At 38.1% G+C, this 17,575-nt stretch overlaps 1 protein-coding gene across 1 annotated transcript in view; it reads right to left on the reverse strand.

Annotated features, from left to right (window-relative positions):
* LOC127428597 (collagen alpha-1(I) chain-like) overlaps nt 1–7,767 on the reverse strand; it is a 64,279-nt gene extending 56,512 nt beyond the window's left edge. Inside the window, exons 1-3 of the mRNA XM_051677033.1 lie at nt 7,687–7,767; nt 4,539–4,670; nt 4,214–4,294 (exon numbers count right to left, since the gene is read on the reverse strand). Of these exons, the coding sequence (XP_051532993.1) occupies nt 4,214–4,294; nt 4,539–4,670; nt 7,687–7,764 (291 nt within the window). The 5' untranslated portion in view covers nt 7,765–7,767. The remainder of the gene's footprint in view (nt 1–4,213; nt 4,295–4,538; nt 4,671–7,686) is intronic.
* Between the last annotated feature and the right edge of the window lie 9,808 nt (nt 7,768–17,575).

The following is a 17,575-nucleotide window of genomic DNA, read 5'->3' on the forward strand; positions in this document are numbered from 1 at the left end:
TTGATAAAAAGGTCTACCTTGGTTCCAAATGACTTAACTTGCTTTGAGATATCAATACAAAATTTTGCCCAGATACAGTTGACATGATTGTAGTCATCATGTCAAGCATGAATTATTATCTAAATGAATAAATAAACTGCATCACTTTCTCAGCAGTGTTGTAACTTAAGAGCCTCCAAACATGAGATGTACATGTTTGCATTTTTGAGAAAGTCAGCATTATGCGTGGTTAGTAATTTCTAAGTCACTGAAATAAGGCCATGAAACACATAAAAGATTTTGTAGACTCCAGTTTTCGCTCACAAAATTAACTTTTGTGAGACACTTTGTGTGTTAGAAAGGCCGTATTCACAGCGTGTCTTCTTCCAAAAACAATAATGAGCTCAAACGGGAAAGACTGTACCTCTCGTTGGTTTCATACGGATTACACAATCAGAGAATATTTGTTTTTGATTTAAATTGGTTCATTAAAAAGTAGACAGTTCAAGCTTTCTATAGACATATTTCTCATGTCTGCGAGGCAAGTATACGCTGAGTTTCGGTTCATTTTCATGACGCGCTCCAGACAGAAGTTCACGGAGACCGAGACGGCAGAAAGCGCATCCTGTATGATTTCTTTATTTTACAAAACCACAACGTTTTGCTGTTATTGTGAGTGTACACAAATAAAAGTAAACCCTTTATAATTTCGAATGATGTCTTACTCTTATCTGTATGGCCAAAAATGACGGAATATTTCTTTCTGCTGTTATCAGGGAAAAAGTCAGGTGATCACGCCTCCCGTGACCACAGAGTATTGACTATGTTATGTTATCAATATAAAAAAAACAACTCAATCAGGAGCAATTCAAATATTGAATTTTGGGGGCATTTCCAACCCTGCACGACACTATTTTGAGCCAATGCCTAATTAGCTTGCTTGTTGTTAAGCTTAATGGAGGGCTATTGCCTAAGTTCTGCTGGCTCTATGTAGATTTTTTTATAGTGGTTTAATTTCACAGCAGTGGCAAACAATGTCAATGAGGGTGAGGGGCTCATGTGGTCTTGCAGAATTACAACTTAAATGCAGTTGTCGGTCACACGTTTAATTGAGAATTTATGCCAAGGGCCATATTTAAATAAAAACTAAAATATAAATTAAAAAATAAGAAATGACTTGCAAAAAGGGCACTTATCTAGTGAAAGAGGGCGGGTGCTTGAGCACCACTTGGGGTCTATCTGTGCATGTGACTGCCTGCCTGAGTTTCGTCGACATTCGGAGGCGGCACGAAATTTGATGGAGGCGGCCGCCACATAATTCTCTATGCAGGAAAAACCCTGATCATTGACCTTGATCTCCTGTAGTGCTAAACAGTTCAAAGAAAGCCAGAAGTTTCTCATTAATCCGTTCCACTGGGAGCATGCATCCAGGAAACCGGCAAACCAAAAATGGCGACATCAAAATGAAACACCACAACAAAAAGTTAAGTCAAGAGGTTATGCCTTCAAGAGAGACAGAACCAGCAGAAATAAAACAGGTTATTTTAAAACATACTGCTGCTTTTCAGTCTTTAAAATCCACCACCTTTATGACATACCATAATGTATTCCAGGTGATTGACTGTGGCACAAAGAGGTACTAGATGTTTGAAACATGCTATGGTACTCTGTCAGTGAGAGAAACATTTGGTTTTGAATCTGATGGAATATGGAGTCCATCAATATTCATAGCTGCAGTTTCTATGCTGGGTCAAAGCCAATGATGACCCTGATTCCACGGACCAAACTGCTCACAGCTGCCAAACACACATGGCACCTCATTAGGACCATGCTTGGACTACGCTCATAATACCAGCTCCAGTCAGCTGAACAGAGAACTGAAAAGCTCAAATGGACTTGGTATGTGTTCAGAGGTTTATGTTTGGTTTAATTTTTTTTCTTTCTTTCCAATCATCAGGGGGAATGCTTTTGGTTTTGTACACAGGCAAAGACTGCAGACATCAAACCTTAAACAACTGTCAAAACCAGAGAGGTTTTTTATAATAACAAGCTGATTATAAAAGATCCTGGTGAAAGTTACTTTCAAATTAAATTCCTTATGAGGTTTAAGGTATTTTGGTCCCACTTTATATTAGGTGTCTTTAACTACTTTGTACTAAAATTGAAATACATACAATAAAATTTACTTATTTTGTTATTACATGTTGTTCTGCAAAATTCTCACAAGATTCAAATTTGCTGCTACTGAGGCACATGTAGGTTTAGGGGTAGGGTTACGGTTTAGATTAGGGTTAGGGTTTAGGCTAAGGATTTGGGTAGGGTTAGGTTTAGGGGTAAGGTTAACAGTGTAACCATGCATGTAATTAAATGCATGTACTATAAATGTAAATAACATGCAACAACATGTATGTACATAATAAGTACAGTGTATCAAATGCATAAGTGCATAGCAGTTAAAGACACTTAATATAAAGAGGGTCCAGTATTTCATGCGATAGTATAATAGATCATGTGTGATGCTTCAGGCAATGATATCCAGTTGTTTCACTGACAAAAACGCTATTACTGACATTGACAGCAGAAACAACCCTTTAAACTATGCAAATCAACACTTAAACATGCCAAGATATCTTTGAGTTACAAGAGAGCAAGTCATGATGTGCCCACAACACAGACAGGATTGAGCAAACCCCAATCAAATGGATTTATTAAACCCCAGGGCAATATCAATATGTTTAGGTATCTTTAGATTGTTTGAACCTTGATGTTTGATGTGAGGGAAAATACCAAAATTTGAGTCGATATTTGTTGAAATCTTCACTTCTGAAGATTTCAGATCTTATCTCATTCAATTCAAACATGGACTGCCAAGATAGCATACATATGAGGCACACAAGAACTAATTATTTATTTGAAATGAATGCAAGCTCAAATGAGATTTGAGACGGGTAGATTTAAATTATTTAAATGTCGATCTTTTTCTTAGACATTGGTGTGGCATAGCTTCAAAAGACATGCAATATTGACCTGTTTTGGTGACATCACTTTTTCCCCACAGCCGCCATATTTGTGACCATTAGCAGGAGGAAACAATGGTGGTGAATGGAAAAACACTTGTAAAACAATACCAAGAAAAGCCACAAAAAAATGCTTTTGATCCATGCTAAGTCCCAGGAAAGGTGTATACAGGTCTGAAGTCAGCACACATATTGTCAAATTTGACTTTTGTGGACATTTAAATATATATTATCCACGATTCATCTCCGCACACCAGCAAGTCGTGTGCACACGCCTACTGGTACATCACTGTAAACATCTCTAATTCAGAAGGTACAAATGTTTGTGTTGTTATCTGCTCTGATTTGGTCACAATATTACAAAATGTCTGTGATGATCCCGTCTGTATGAATGTAAGAGCTGCATTTATCTCATGAAGAATACATGTTTACAAGAATGTTTACATTGTAGTCTGGTGGTGTGAATAAAGTCTGTGCTACATGATCTTATGACGTGTTGTTTATTGACTAACATTAGTATATACACTTTAAATATATATATATTATATATTGACATTATAGTGCTTTTTTATTTATTACAATGTGTTACAATTATGACATACTGGATGATATGAACAACATTGTCCTATGTGCATTTCCAGTATAACTGTATCCGAATCGATGATGTCATAAATATAACTGACATGTGTACAGATAACTGAAAATGAGCAAAGACCCACAATTGTTTTATCTGTGCTCTCCCCATTCATCGCTGCTTGACTTTGGCAAAATGATGCAGTGTCACTTAAAAAAAAAAACTTTATTGAAAGACAAATTTAATTTTTGATATGGTAAGTAAACTTTTTAAATAGAAACAAAAATTTTGCTGGCTTTTGCAGCATACCACAGCGCAGCACAATGAAGAAATATAGAATTTTGGTCACAAACACGGTGGAGCAGTCATACAGTGACGTCACATGAAACAGGTCAATTGCTAAAGAGTTGTATGGATTACTTTTAAGGTGCTTTTTTCATTTTTGAAGCTCAACAGCCCTACAGTAGTCCCCACTTATTTTCAATGTATTGAAAACAACACTCTGTCTGGACATTCTGCAATATATTGTTTTTGGAGGTTTGGAGCATATTATGGTGAACTATTCCTTTAAGTATTTTGTTCCATAAAGAAATATGGGAAGTAACACAACAATGGTGCAGAGCGGCAGAGTATTGCTACTCACAAGCAGTTTTGCACGAATAGAGTCACTATCCTCTGCCATCTCCAATAGATCCTCCAGGTCATTCGAGGACAGCAGGAGTTCCTGGACAGAGAAAGAAAAGTAAAAAAAGAGAGCTCGATTCTATATAGATAGAAGTCTTGAATAGATTTATATTGATGCATAGAGAAAATTAATTTATTGTAGTGGTATACAATTCAATAAACTTTTAGGTATTGTCTTTGAGTCATTTTGTTGATTAATATACAAGTGTGCTAAAGTCATTCTGATGTATCCCAAGACTTTCCTCACTGTAGGGGAAATGCACAGTACAATATGGCTCGCTCACCTCTAGAGTGTATATGCGAGGGGAACGGGGAGGTTTGTGGTCTGACCCGCCACACTGAGGCTGGAAAACACCACACTGATCTCGAGCTGCATCTGGTTCTCCCATTAGAAATGTCACCTGCATCAGATCACCCTGCAGACATGAGGCAAATGAAACAACATTATACTTATACAGATGTACACACATGCATACAACCTGTATTGTTACATGACACATGCATGCATGACACACAGATAGAGCTAATTTTATGCAAGGTAAAATAGCTATCATCTACTTGCACTGCATAAAACACAAGCTCTACTTGATAGACATAAAAATTAACCAGATGTCACATTCAGGAACAGATGAACCCAGGAGCAGACCAGAATGCAAACAAAAAGACTTTAATGAAAAACACAAAGATGCCCAGACTACATCCAACTTGGCTGGGAAAACAAAAGAAAACAAAAAACTGGATAAACAAACCAAGGAAAAGAAAACTGGACAGGAAGCCCTGGAACTGAATCAATAATACAGCGTGTAACCGACAGGACAAGACAGGAGAAATGACAATGAACCGACACAGACAAGCACACACAAGGGGAATACACTATATTGCCAAAAGTATTCGCTCACCTGCCTTTAGACGCATATGAACTTAAGTGACATCCCATTCTTAATCCATAGGGTTTAATATGACGTCGGCCCACCCTTTGCAGCTATAACAGCTTCAACTCTTCTGGGAAGGCTTTCCACAAGGTTTAAGTTTAAAAAATTTTTGACCATTCTTCCAGAAGCGCATTTGTGAGGTCAGACACTGATGTTGGACGAGAAGGCCTGGCTCACAGTCTTCGCTCAAATTTATCCCAAAGGTGCTCTATCGGGTTGAGGTCAGGACTCTGTGCAGGCCAGTCAAGTTCTTCCATACCAAACTCGCTCATCCATGTCTTTATGGACCTTTATGGACCTTGCTTTGTGCACTGGTGCACAGTCATGTTGGAACAGGAAGGGGCCATGCTCCCACAAAGTTGGGAGCATGGAATTGTCCAAAATCTCTTGGTATGCTGAAGCATTCAGAGTTCCTTTCACTGGAACTAAGGGGCCAAGCCCAGCTCCTGAAAAACAACCCCACACCATAATCCCCCCTCCACCAAACTTCACAGTTAGCACAATGCAGTCAGACAAGTACCGTTCTCCTGGCAACTGCCAAACCCAGACTCGTCCATCAGATTGCCAGATGGAGAAGCGTGATTCGTCACTCTAGAGAACGTGTCTCCACTGCTCTAGAATCCAGTGGCGGTGTGCTTTACACCACTGCATCCGACGCTTTGCATTGCACTTGGTGATGTATGGCTTGGATGCAGCTGCTCGGCCACGGAAACCCATTCCATGAAGCTCTCTACGCACTGCTCTTGAGCTAATCTGAAGGCCACATGAACTTTGGAGGTCTGTAGCGATTGACTCTGCAGAAAGTTGGCGACCTCTGCGCACTATGTGCCTCAGCATCCGCTGACCCCGCTCTGTCATTTTACGTGGCCTGAGTTGCTGTCATTCCCAATCGCTTCCACTTTGTTATAATACCACTGACAGTTGACTGTGGAATATTTAGTAGCGAGGAAATTTCACGACTGGACTTGTTGCACAGGTGGCATCCTATCACAGTACCACGCTGGAATTCACTGAGCTCCTGAGAGCGGCCCATTCCTTCACAAATGTTTGTAGAAGCAGTCTGCATGCCTAGGTGCTTCATTTTATACACCTGTGGCCATAGAAGTGATTGGAACACCTGAATTCAATTATTTGGATGGGTGAGCGAATACTTTTGGCAATATAGTGTATAATGGGAAGGAAATCAGGAGGGTAATGAGGAGGGCAGGTGAGTGTTGGGAACCTGACACCAGTATCAAAGCCATTAAAGGGATAGTTCACTCAAAAATAAAAATTCTGTCATCATGTACTCAACCTTACATTGTTCCAAACCCATATGACTTTCTTTCTTCTGTGGAACACAAAAAGAGATGTTAGGCAGAATGTTAGTCTCAGTCACCATTCACTTTTATTGCATCTTTTTTTACACACAATGAAAGTGAATGGTGACTGAGACTAATATTCTGCCTAACATCCCCTTTTGTATTCCACGAAAGAAAAAAACAAGGCTTTATTATTGGCAAACTATCCCTTATAAAGTTAATGCACAGACACACATACAAAGTGATATTTTACAGTTCTAAGTCTTCTTACTGCGTTATATGTACTAAACAAACACTGACCAGTATTATTAACAACTTTCATTAGTAAGTCATTAAGCAACCATTACATAATGCAAAATACATCAGGAAAATGCTGCAATTGTCCAATCAGAATCAAGTATTCCAGACAGATATGTAAGAAAAAGTGTTGTTTTTAAAGCAAACCTTCACAATGCCACCTCAAGACTGAGTGCAGTGTATGTAAATTGGATCCTGGGACTCTATGATGTCATCCTCTGAGATTCAGCCTAGACTTCACGCTGTATTAAATTTCCTCGTCTAACACAACTAAAAAAGGACATTTCACTTTTCTGCAGCTGTCTAAACCTTACTTCTACCACCATTAAAATATCTGTCCTTCAGCAAGAACAAGGAATTTAACTTTTAAATCAAATTCAAAGGCCAAAATAATACCCTCAAGTGCCATTTCCCTCCCACTTTGAGGTGGGTCTCTTGTTCTTGCATGCGACAATCTATAATCTATGGACACATATACACTACAGCTAAATGCAGCTGCAGAACTTCTATTTTTTAAAACCAATAAAACATACTCTTGGTCAAGTATTTATCTCTGTGATTTGGATATTGTTGTAACAGACTAATATGCAAAACAATATAAAATCTCTATCAGCTTGACAGCAACACAATGTATAATCCATCTGGCATCGTGGATGAGTATAAACGCATATGTTAGGCTTGGGTATAGTAACTCCAATACGCTAAGAGACCCTCATCCTCCATAAACTTTACTTTGGTTTTAAATACCAATGGGGACTGTTCTGGAGATGTATTTACGTGTCATTTGTTGAGAGCTGGTGAGAGAATGAATTATAGACTGTTCTCATTCCATAGGCGGTGGATAGGTGCTAGATCCTTGTATGTTTGGATCATATAAAACAAAAGTACATTTGCATTCTCACCTCAAAAGGGGTCTCAAATCCCTCAACGATTCCTCCCACCATCACCAAGCCATCGGTGGAGATTCCCAGACCATCCATGTAGGCCCAGTCCACGCTCTCAACCATGAAGCAATCCACATACAATGCCAACCGGCCTGTGGAGACACTTACCGCGACACGATGCCAACCCCCGTCGGATAGTACACCAACAGGGAACCTGGGAGAGACAGCACCAGTGTTATATCATTAGCGAAAACTAAAACAAAAAACGACATAAATGGAAATATTTTAATTAACTGAAATAAACAAAAATGATTGAAAAAACTTAAACGTAACTAAAATACAGTTTCACGACAAATGGAACTTACATAAAATAAAAATGACCACAAATGTAGTTTTGTTCAGTTTTTGATAAATAGTATATTATAAAATGTAGAACCTTTACAACCAGTATTCATTAAACATGAAAATGCCACTAGATAGCGATAACATTAGCCAGCCAACAACTAAAATTAAAAGAGTGTGAAAAAAACAAATGAAACTAAGATAAATTGAAAAGAAACAAATTTATTAAATTATTATTAAATTATTTCAAATGAAAATAAATCTGGACAACACATGATAAAAATTTTTTTTTTTTAAATGTGATTAATTTTGTTTTCTGAGCTTGAAAAAATGCACGATAAAGCATCAAAGGTGCACTCCGAGTCAGGAGAACACATGGAAACCAGAACCCATACGATTCCCTGGCAAAACATTCAGAGACACTTCCCGTCTATGTAATGACAAATGAATATTTTTTTGGTATGCAAGCTTAAACTAAACAGAAACCCACGAGACCACGGTAAAAACATTATGACAGAGTAATGTCACCCTGATGATGAATGGAAATCACAAACAGGTAAAATGTCAGCGTAAAAGTTCCATTTATTTCGTCCTGCAGGTGGGTAATTAGGTGACAGGTCCAAATATTAGTTTTGAAAGGCCATGAGTTACATACCATGCCTCATTTGTAAGTTTCAACAGTAAGGCTTGGCTTTAGTCACACAATGTTAGATTGAATATAACGAAGAGCTGTTCAATCCAGTAAAACAGCACAGTGGGGTCTGTGCTTATGTTTAAGAATTAGGCTAAGCCAAAACTAATATTCTCATGACATGAAAAATGAGTGGAGGATGGTTTTGCCATAATGTAACAGGACGGCAAGTTAACTAAATCAGAGAGATCATATGTACAAGACAAAAATATAATATACAGACTTTGTTTACATAATATGATCTCTTTTGAAAGATCTTTTTCTTGACAAGATGGCAAATTATCAATATCAAAATAATCAAAATCACCAAATATATGCTGTCTTTTCTCATTTCCAAGTCCTCTTGCTATTTATTTTGTTTATTCTGACATTAATTGCTTCCTTAACTGTAGTGGACTAAAAAAAAAAAAAAAAAACTGCTAAAAAAATGTGGGCTTGGGGAAAGTTTTCTAATAGTGACTCTATGAATTTATCTGCTGTTGATCATTTACAGGAAAGTTTTCTATTAGTGACTATGAATTTATTTGCTGTAGCTCATTTACAGCACTTTATTCTGCACATCTGCAGTTAAAACAGCACAGAACAGAGTGGACATTTACTCGTAGTGCCGTTGTTGGGTGCTGATGAATGTGAATGTGTAGGCACTGATGCGGATCTGCAGTAGAATGTGTCCATCTGGGCAGAGGAAGGTTAGCACACTGCGGTCATCAGGCTGGGAGCTGCGCAGATGCAACAGCAAACTGAACTCGTCACCAAACCTGAAACGGAGATTTTTTTTTGTGTTCATAGTATCAATATATTCTGAGTTATGTGAATTATCATGAGGAGATGTGATTTAATGTTTGATGCCTGCTTAGTTATGCTTCCACAGTGGTACAAAAATTTCTACAAATAATAAGGGAGTTAAAAATATGTTTTGCATGGGATTATCCTGTTAGTAGATAGTGAGTATGCGTACCTGTATCCAAACACCTTGCGTAACGGTATAGAGAGGGTGGAGTACTGGCCAACTCGCAGTATTGGACAACTTTGGCTTTCCTGAATTACTGATGCGTTGCTGTGATTTGCCACTGGCCACAGATGAGCAAGAACATCTGTTTCTTCTGCCAAGTGATTAAAAATATGAAAAAATACAAAGTTAGTTCCACTGTATGAAATAAAGTTGCAATGACAGTGAATGGTGACTGATGCTAACATTCTAGCTAACATCTCCTTTTGTGTTTCAAGGAAGAAAGTCATATGGGTTTGGAACAACATGAGGGTGAATAAATGAGAGAATTTTTATTTTTAGGTGAACCATCCCATTAAGGTGTGGTCACAATAGACTTTGTGTTTAATTAATTTCCATTCAATTGCATGTGAACACAGGAGAGTGGAAACCCAATGATGTGCTGAAGTTTCGTCTTTTGCTGTGTACTGTACGTTGGTGAACTTTGACCTGAAAATTTGCCTAGCAAAAGGCTGTTTAACCAAAAGAAGATCTAATCTAATCATTTATTATAAACAGAAGCCCTAGAGTGTGACATCATATCCTGTTACCCGTATTAATTGCAGGGTCTAAAACAATGTCTAGTGTGACCGCACTGTAGCCTACAAGTAAAAAAGTTTATTTTATATGACTGAATCAACCTGACTGAAATTAAGCCTTTAAGATTTAGATCAGTTAAAGATTCTTAAGGTAACAATTGCATGTAACCACTTTTTACAGTGCAACCTAGATTGCATAATGGATCCCAGAAACATCTGTTTTGGATAAAACAGCAGGTACAGATGAAAGCTGAGCCCGTAAACAAAAGGCTCTGTTGTCTAGGTGCTCCTATACGTTAAGCATTTTTTACTGTATTAATCACTTGTTCTGTTGAGGTCTCTGGTGAGGCTGTGGGAGAGCAGTCACTCAGGAAATCAGTTCACTGTACAGCAAAACAGACCTGTTCAGTCCTGTCATTAAACATTTAGAGGGTCAGATCACATCAGCTGGTCTTAAATACTGCAGTCATACTCTATACTACCCACCATTGTGTTCTCTTTAACATGCTCATTTCCTGTAGGGGCTAAGGGTCTGATTTTACAGAGGGCACAGTTATGTTGTGTGTACTGTATGTGTGCATTAGATCAAGTTTATGTATGTGTTTGTGTGCTTGTGTGCTGCACAATTACGACAAATGTTTTGTTGAAAATTTTGACCTAACGTGAATAGACCTTGATAGAATGACACAATTACATAATTTACGCTTTCACAATTGGTTATGTGTGGCAGCTGTAATTCTAATTATATACACAAGTTATTAATAATTCTGCAGCCATACCTGTGAGTATGTGTGTACATGATTCCAGGCGGCAGGCTTGTGTTTTAGTGTGCAACATTGAGCAAAATAAGACAAATAAAGAATACGGCATTAATCAAACATGGAGAGAGTGACTTTGCAGGCAAAGCTCACAGGTTTCAAACACACGTTTTCTGGCTGATGGATTGGAGAGAGGATTGGGGAGGTTACAGCCCTCACCACTGACGGCATGACCATCACTGCACCATGTCATGTAGCTGCGTGTGTTTGTGTGAGAACTGATGCATCACCACAGGCTTTAAGCCTGAGAAAGATTTGGCTTGGAGTGCAGGCTTCATTTAGTCAAACTCAGCAGACCAAGAATCAAACATGCACACCTACTTCAGACTGACTTAACTGTTTAAATGGACAGTGCACAAAAATAAACGTTCCAAACAGTAGTATGCTACAATGTTATTATTTAATACAGTTGTTTATAATATAATTTTGCATGAAATGTCTTTGAGTTAAAAATGTATTGACTTTTAATGAGTCAAGAAAAAACTGCACAGACTTCCCAACACTACACTCTTAGGAATACTGCCTGCTCTTGCCTACCATTCAGAAATGTAGTACTTGCCGCAAAACAGTTATCAGGATATTGCAGACCTTTAATCAATACAGGAAAAATAGTATTAGAGTATGCCATGCTGAACAAAATATCTCTAGTGAAAGAGAGGGACCGACAGTAATTGTCGAGCCAGATGACACTGACATTAGGTGGTTACAGCTGCCTATGTTGACACTGTTAACAAGGAGAAAAGACAGTCGGCAGGTTAAACATGCACATGAAACACAGCTGATTTACAAACTGTGTAACAAGGAGTGCTCCAGCACCGCAAGCCTTTTTCCAGGAACATGTAATCTCTCCAACAGGATTACACTTCCCCCTCTTCCCTTACTCTCCCTTAGTTTCATGGTAAACACATGCCAAAGTAAACACGTTCCGAACATGCAACAGATTTTTTTGGTTTCTTGTTTATTACATTTCTACAATTTCTTAATGAAACATTTGGTAACACTTTAAAATAAGGTTCCATTTTGTTAACATTAGCTAACATGAACTAACAATGAACAATACTTTTACAACATTTATTAATCCTGGTTAATGCTGATTTCAACATATAGTAATATTTTTTTTTTAAATCAAAAGTTATGTTAACATTAGTTAATGCACTATGAACTAACATGAACAAACAATGAACAATTATATTTTTATTTACTAGCATTAACAAAGATGAATAAATGCTGTGAAAAATATATTGTTCATTGTTAGTTCATGATACCTAATACATTAACTAATGTTAATTAATGGAACCTTATTGCAAAGTGTTACCAAAATTTTTATACACTTTCTGCTCCAGTAAAACAGTTCAAGATGGACAGCAAGCTTAAGTGCAACATGCTGTCGTTTCCTTAGTGGTTGTCACATTATTTATGGGTATTAGTCAAGCTCTGTTGGTCACACTGTTTCACGCTTGAAAGCAGATAGGTAGGCACCTATCTGGTGACATAGCCTAAATTCCACAATTTCCTGCTGAAAAAAAAAAAAAAACCTTAGACTAGCCTAAGTGTGTTTGCTGGTCTTTGTTTAGGATGGTTTTCCAGCCTGCCCAAGCTGGTGCCCAGCTGGTATAGTTTGTGCCCTAAGTTTCTTAAACCCCTCTAAAACTAGCAAACAGACCAGGCTAGGAGACCAGCTAAGATCAGCAAAACATCAAAAAATCTGTTTTAATCTGTTTTTGTTCAACAGGGTGATTGTATCTGAACCATTAGCTAACAGCAAGCCAACAATATTAACCTGTGTAAAATATTACTTATATTTACATTTGGCTTACTTCCTGCCCTTACAAAAATATATCAACAATTAGACTCTGCTGGCTGAACGTCTGAAAAACACAAGAAGAGATTTTCAGGTAAAAACCAACAAAAAGGTCCATAAATACTGAGGAAATTACATCACATTCACATCAAAGTGAAGATGACTTCAGTCCAGATGTGGAAAACACTGTCATCCTAAATTACATTTGAATAAAAGAAAGCAACTTGGCTCTGCGAGGACATTACACTCATTTATATTACAATCTTGAAAGGTGGTTGGAGAAATCTGGTTGTGAAGCATCCTAGCAAAATGGTATAATTTATCAGAAAATGCTAAAACAGAAATGGAAAGAGAGGAGACAGAGAGAGATCAAAGAAAACCGGGTAAAGAAACCAAGGAAAGAACATGTTCCTCGCCTTCAGGTAGGGTTCAGGTCAAACAGCTCTTAACCTAGTTCATTTCAACAAAATGACTCATGCATTTTCCCTCAATTTAAGACAACTCAGAAATGACAACACAAAAAACAAACCAGACGCCTGAAAGCTTACTCGAAACGTGTGTGCTCATAAACTACTGCCATATCCTGAGGGCACTATGGTGCCCGTTCAAAGCTGTGCAGTTATGACATGGGAGATTGAGCCTGGGGTCACAGAAAGCGTACTGTCTGAATACTCATGGCAAGGGCTGTGTCTGGCTTATTCAAGCATTTTCCATAGGATCACAGCTACTCCTATGGCCATGTTTGGGAGAGCATACTGCGCCAAAAAGAACATTCCACTAGGACACGTCATGTCTTCAACATGGACGTGCTACAGAGTGGATAACGGGTTGAGTTGTCTTGCTTTCGACTAGCCGGGATGAACGTAATGAGCACCCTTGGAGTAGAGTAAAAGATCGATATTGTGATTTTAAAAATCGATGTTGGGATCATTGAAATGTAATGTAATTACAATGTAATTAATCTGAAAAATCTGCTTTTTTTTTACCCAGCCCTAACCCACAACACTGTGGCGACAACTTATGCACAAGCAGCACCACTGAAATTTTCAGAAAATCTTGATCATTTTAATAGTCTAAAAGTAAATTAATTGAAAGTAAATAGACTGTTTTACATTCCACTGTTTCAACTGCCGCACAACCCTGTCGGCACCTCTATGAGATAAAATACTGACGTAAAAAGTAATAAATTATCAAATATCAAAGACCTTTTGCAATGAGGATTGTTTAGGATTATAAGATCTGTAAGTAATTACAGCATTTGATGATAACTTCTCTGTGGCTTTTCAGCAGCCATATTGTTTTCCAAGACATGCATCAAAAGCCACAACTGCAACCCAAGTGAAGCCCCATTCATCATTGCCTGTGCCCTCCAGCAAAGACCCCCCTGATCACTCACACGTTGTCTGCCCATCGGAATGCTTCTCTCCAGAGACAAACATCTGTGGCCAAATGTGCAAGCTCTTTTCCAATACAGAAGTGGATGGAGCATTTGTTGAGGGAGTGCAAGAGAGAGCAAGACCAAAAGAGAGTGGAAAATATGTGGCAGAGACAATGAGATGGAAGATAATTTGAAGGCAAAAGAACTGGTTGCTTGGCCCCTGGTAGTAAAGACTGCTTCTCTATCATATCACTTCTATAATTCTTTGTGGTGTGGGAAGGAGACTCATTTGAGATGGGATGCTTCTTAGAATGAAGGCAAAGTGCTCAGGAGACTCGACCTAATGCATAAAAGCAAAGCCCTGATGGGCTAGCCATTTATGAGCCACAGACAGCTCAAGTCAAAGTTTAAAAGCAGGAGGATTGACAAGACTGATGGAAAACAGTAAACCTTTACATAAGAAGGTGAAATAAATAACCCATTGCAACCATAAAAATTCACATGAGTAAAAACCAGAAGGTAAAAACACACAAAGGCCATTAATGCATTTGTACAAAAGATGAGACACCAAAAAAAAAAAAAAAAAAAAAAATATATATATATATATATATATATATATATATATATATATACACACAATATATATATATATATTTCTTAGCTTAACTGTCCAAATACGAGAAGCCAACATAGTTATAAAAGAGCATCTGGTCACAAATTAATTTGAAGCTTTTTCTGCTTTTGGAGGAACAGTTCACCCAAAAAAAGAACATTTTGCCATCATTTACTCACTCACGTTGTTTCTCTGGGCCTGTCAAGCTCCAAAACTACAGATTATCAGTGAATATAATACGTTTTTTTTTTCTTTTTTTTTTTTTCAGTCTGTTCACCACACAAAGCTATTGCATGGCTTCAGAAGACTTGTGGAGTCGTACTGCCCAATTTATGATACTGTACTCATTTACTTTCTGTATATGAAAAAGGATATTCTTCAAAAATGTAAATGTTTTGTTCCATAGAAACTTGTGACATAACAATGAATAAAAAATAGCAGAATTTTCATTTTAGGGTAAACCCAAAACACTATCCCAGATGTTGATGTCTGCATCGCGTGGGAGGTGTGTTCAGACACTACAGTGCAGACACTAAATTAGATCCAGAATTAGCCACAAGTTACGTCATGTCACATGTTGCATGCATGCGTGTTGCACGAAAGTAATGTCAAAGTAAAACATTTGAATGCTTAAACTAGGACTTGAGCCACTCCGGTGTCTGAGAACATTCACATACCTGTAATGTTAGAACAAAGGTCTAGATCAGTGGTCCCAACCCTGTTCTTGGAGACCCACCAACACTACACATTTATGATATCTCCCTAATCAAACACACCTGATTCAACTCATTAGCTCGTTAGTAGAGACTCCATGACCTGAATTGGGTGTGTCATATAAGGGAGATATACAAAATGTGCAGTGTTGGGGGCCTCCAGGAACAGGGTGAGGAACCACTGGTCTAGATCATTCATTCAGAGATCATTCATCACAACAGTAGGGCTCCGGAAGTCCCCATTCAAAATCTTTAAAGAGAAACTGATTTGCTAGTCTTTTATTCTTTATTTTCTTCAAATCAAATGTTGCAATGTTGTTATTAGGGGTCAAGCCCCAAAGGGGCGAAAGACCCCTATAGTTTTCGTTAGTTTTCTTCTTCTTCTTCTTCTTCTTCTTCCACTTTTGAGTCTATGGCTGCCCATAGAACCGCTTGCAGGAAAGTTATGAAATTTGGCACACGAATAGAGGACAGTCTGATCTGTTAACACTGCAAATTTGGCGTCTCTACCTCAAACCCTCTAGCGCCACCAACTGCTCAAATTTGCACTCACGTTTATGTTAATAACCTTTGTGAGTCCGTGAGTCCTAGAAACTAAATTCTTTTTTCCACTGATTCCTTGGCTCACGACGATTCGATTGCACCCTTTGATGTCAATCATGAAAATTGTTCCGCCATTTCGAATTTTCTGAAAAACCTACTTTTTCGAATTCGTCCTAGGCCGTTTGTCCGATTTGCACGAAAATTGGCCTGCATCATCTAGAGGCACTCACGACAAAAAGTTATTCACAGAATTTTGATAAACTATACTGTTTTCGAATGGCGCTTCAACAAATTCAATGAAGAGCACGCCAAAATGAACATGAGTGCATATCTTCGTAACGATTTAGCATATTCATACCAAACGTATTATTTGTCATAGGCACCATGACTCGAGGGTGCCTGCTCAGTTTCAGAACAGTGCCACCTAGTGGTCACGAGATATGAAAAAAGCAATTTTTTGCTTATAACTTCTGAACAGCTTGTCATAAAATCATCAAATTGGTCTCATTAGATTCAGTGGGGTATAGCGAGTCCAACGATATGAAAAATTCCTATGTCGGCCATTTTGGATGTCGGCCATTTTTTTACTCATAAAATGCTGTATTTTACTAACAACTTGGTGTATCATTACGAAACTCAGTATGTGTCTTTGGCTCCATGCTCTGAAGGGACTCAAAAAGTTTCTGGACAGCACCACCTTGTGGTCAAAAATTATAATGCTATTTCTAAAAATGCTAATAGCTATTGACTCCTTTTGCCTACTGTCATGAGACTGGTCTTAATAGATTTTATGGTTCATGCCAAGAACAATGATACCAATTATGTCATGATCGAGCAAACTTCCTGTCCGCCATATTTAAATGTTTTGAAAACCTACTTTTTCGAACTCCTCCTAGACTGTTTGTCCGATTTGCACGAAAATTGGCCTGCATCATCTAGAGGCACTCATGACAAAAAGTTATTCACAGAATTTTGATAAACCATACCGTTTTCGAATGGTGCTTCAACGAATTCGACAAAGAACATGCAAAATTGAACTTGAGGCTGTATCTCCGCAATGTTTTGAGGGATTGGGACGAAACTTGTTTAGGCCCTGAGGTTACCTGCAGCGTTTTGGCACGCTGCCCCCTACTGGTCAGGAGACAGAAAAATGGCTATTTTGGCTTATAACTCTTGAACGCTTTCCTGCATGATAAACATCATGCCCAGATTCTACCTGAGTAGTTTCAGAACAGTGCCACATACTGGACAAAAATTCTAAGAACTAGCTATTTTTTGTTAATTTTTAAATATATCTGTTTTTTTTATGATTGAAAGTTTACTTTTTCTAACTCCTCATACACTGTTCATCGGACTCTAACCAAAAACATGTCAGAAAGCTTCTTTTGCTGCTCATAGTGCCGATAATTGACTTGCAGCTATATTTTCATCTTGAAATACTGGTACTGGTTGGTTTGATTCAAGGCCTTCAGCAGAAATCT

This window comes from Myxocyprinus asiaticus, chromosome 38 (assembly GCF_019703515.2).
Source record: "Myxocyprinus asiaticus isolate MX2 ecotype Aquarium Trade chromosome 38, UBuf_Myxa_2, whole genome shotgun sequence".
Taxonomy (NCBI): Eukaryota; Metazoa; Chordata; class Actinopteri; order Cypriniformes; family Catostomidae; genus Myxocyprinus; species Myxocyprinus asiaticus.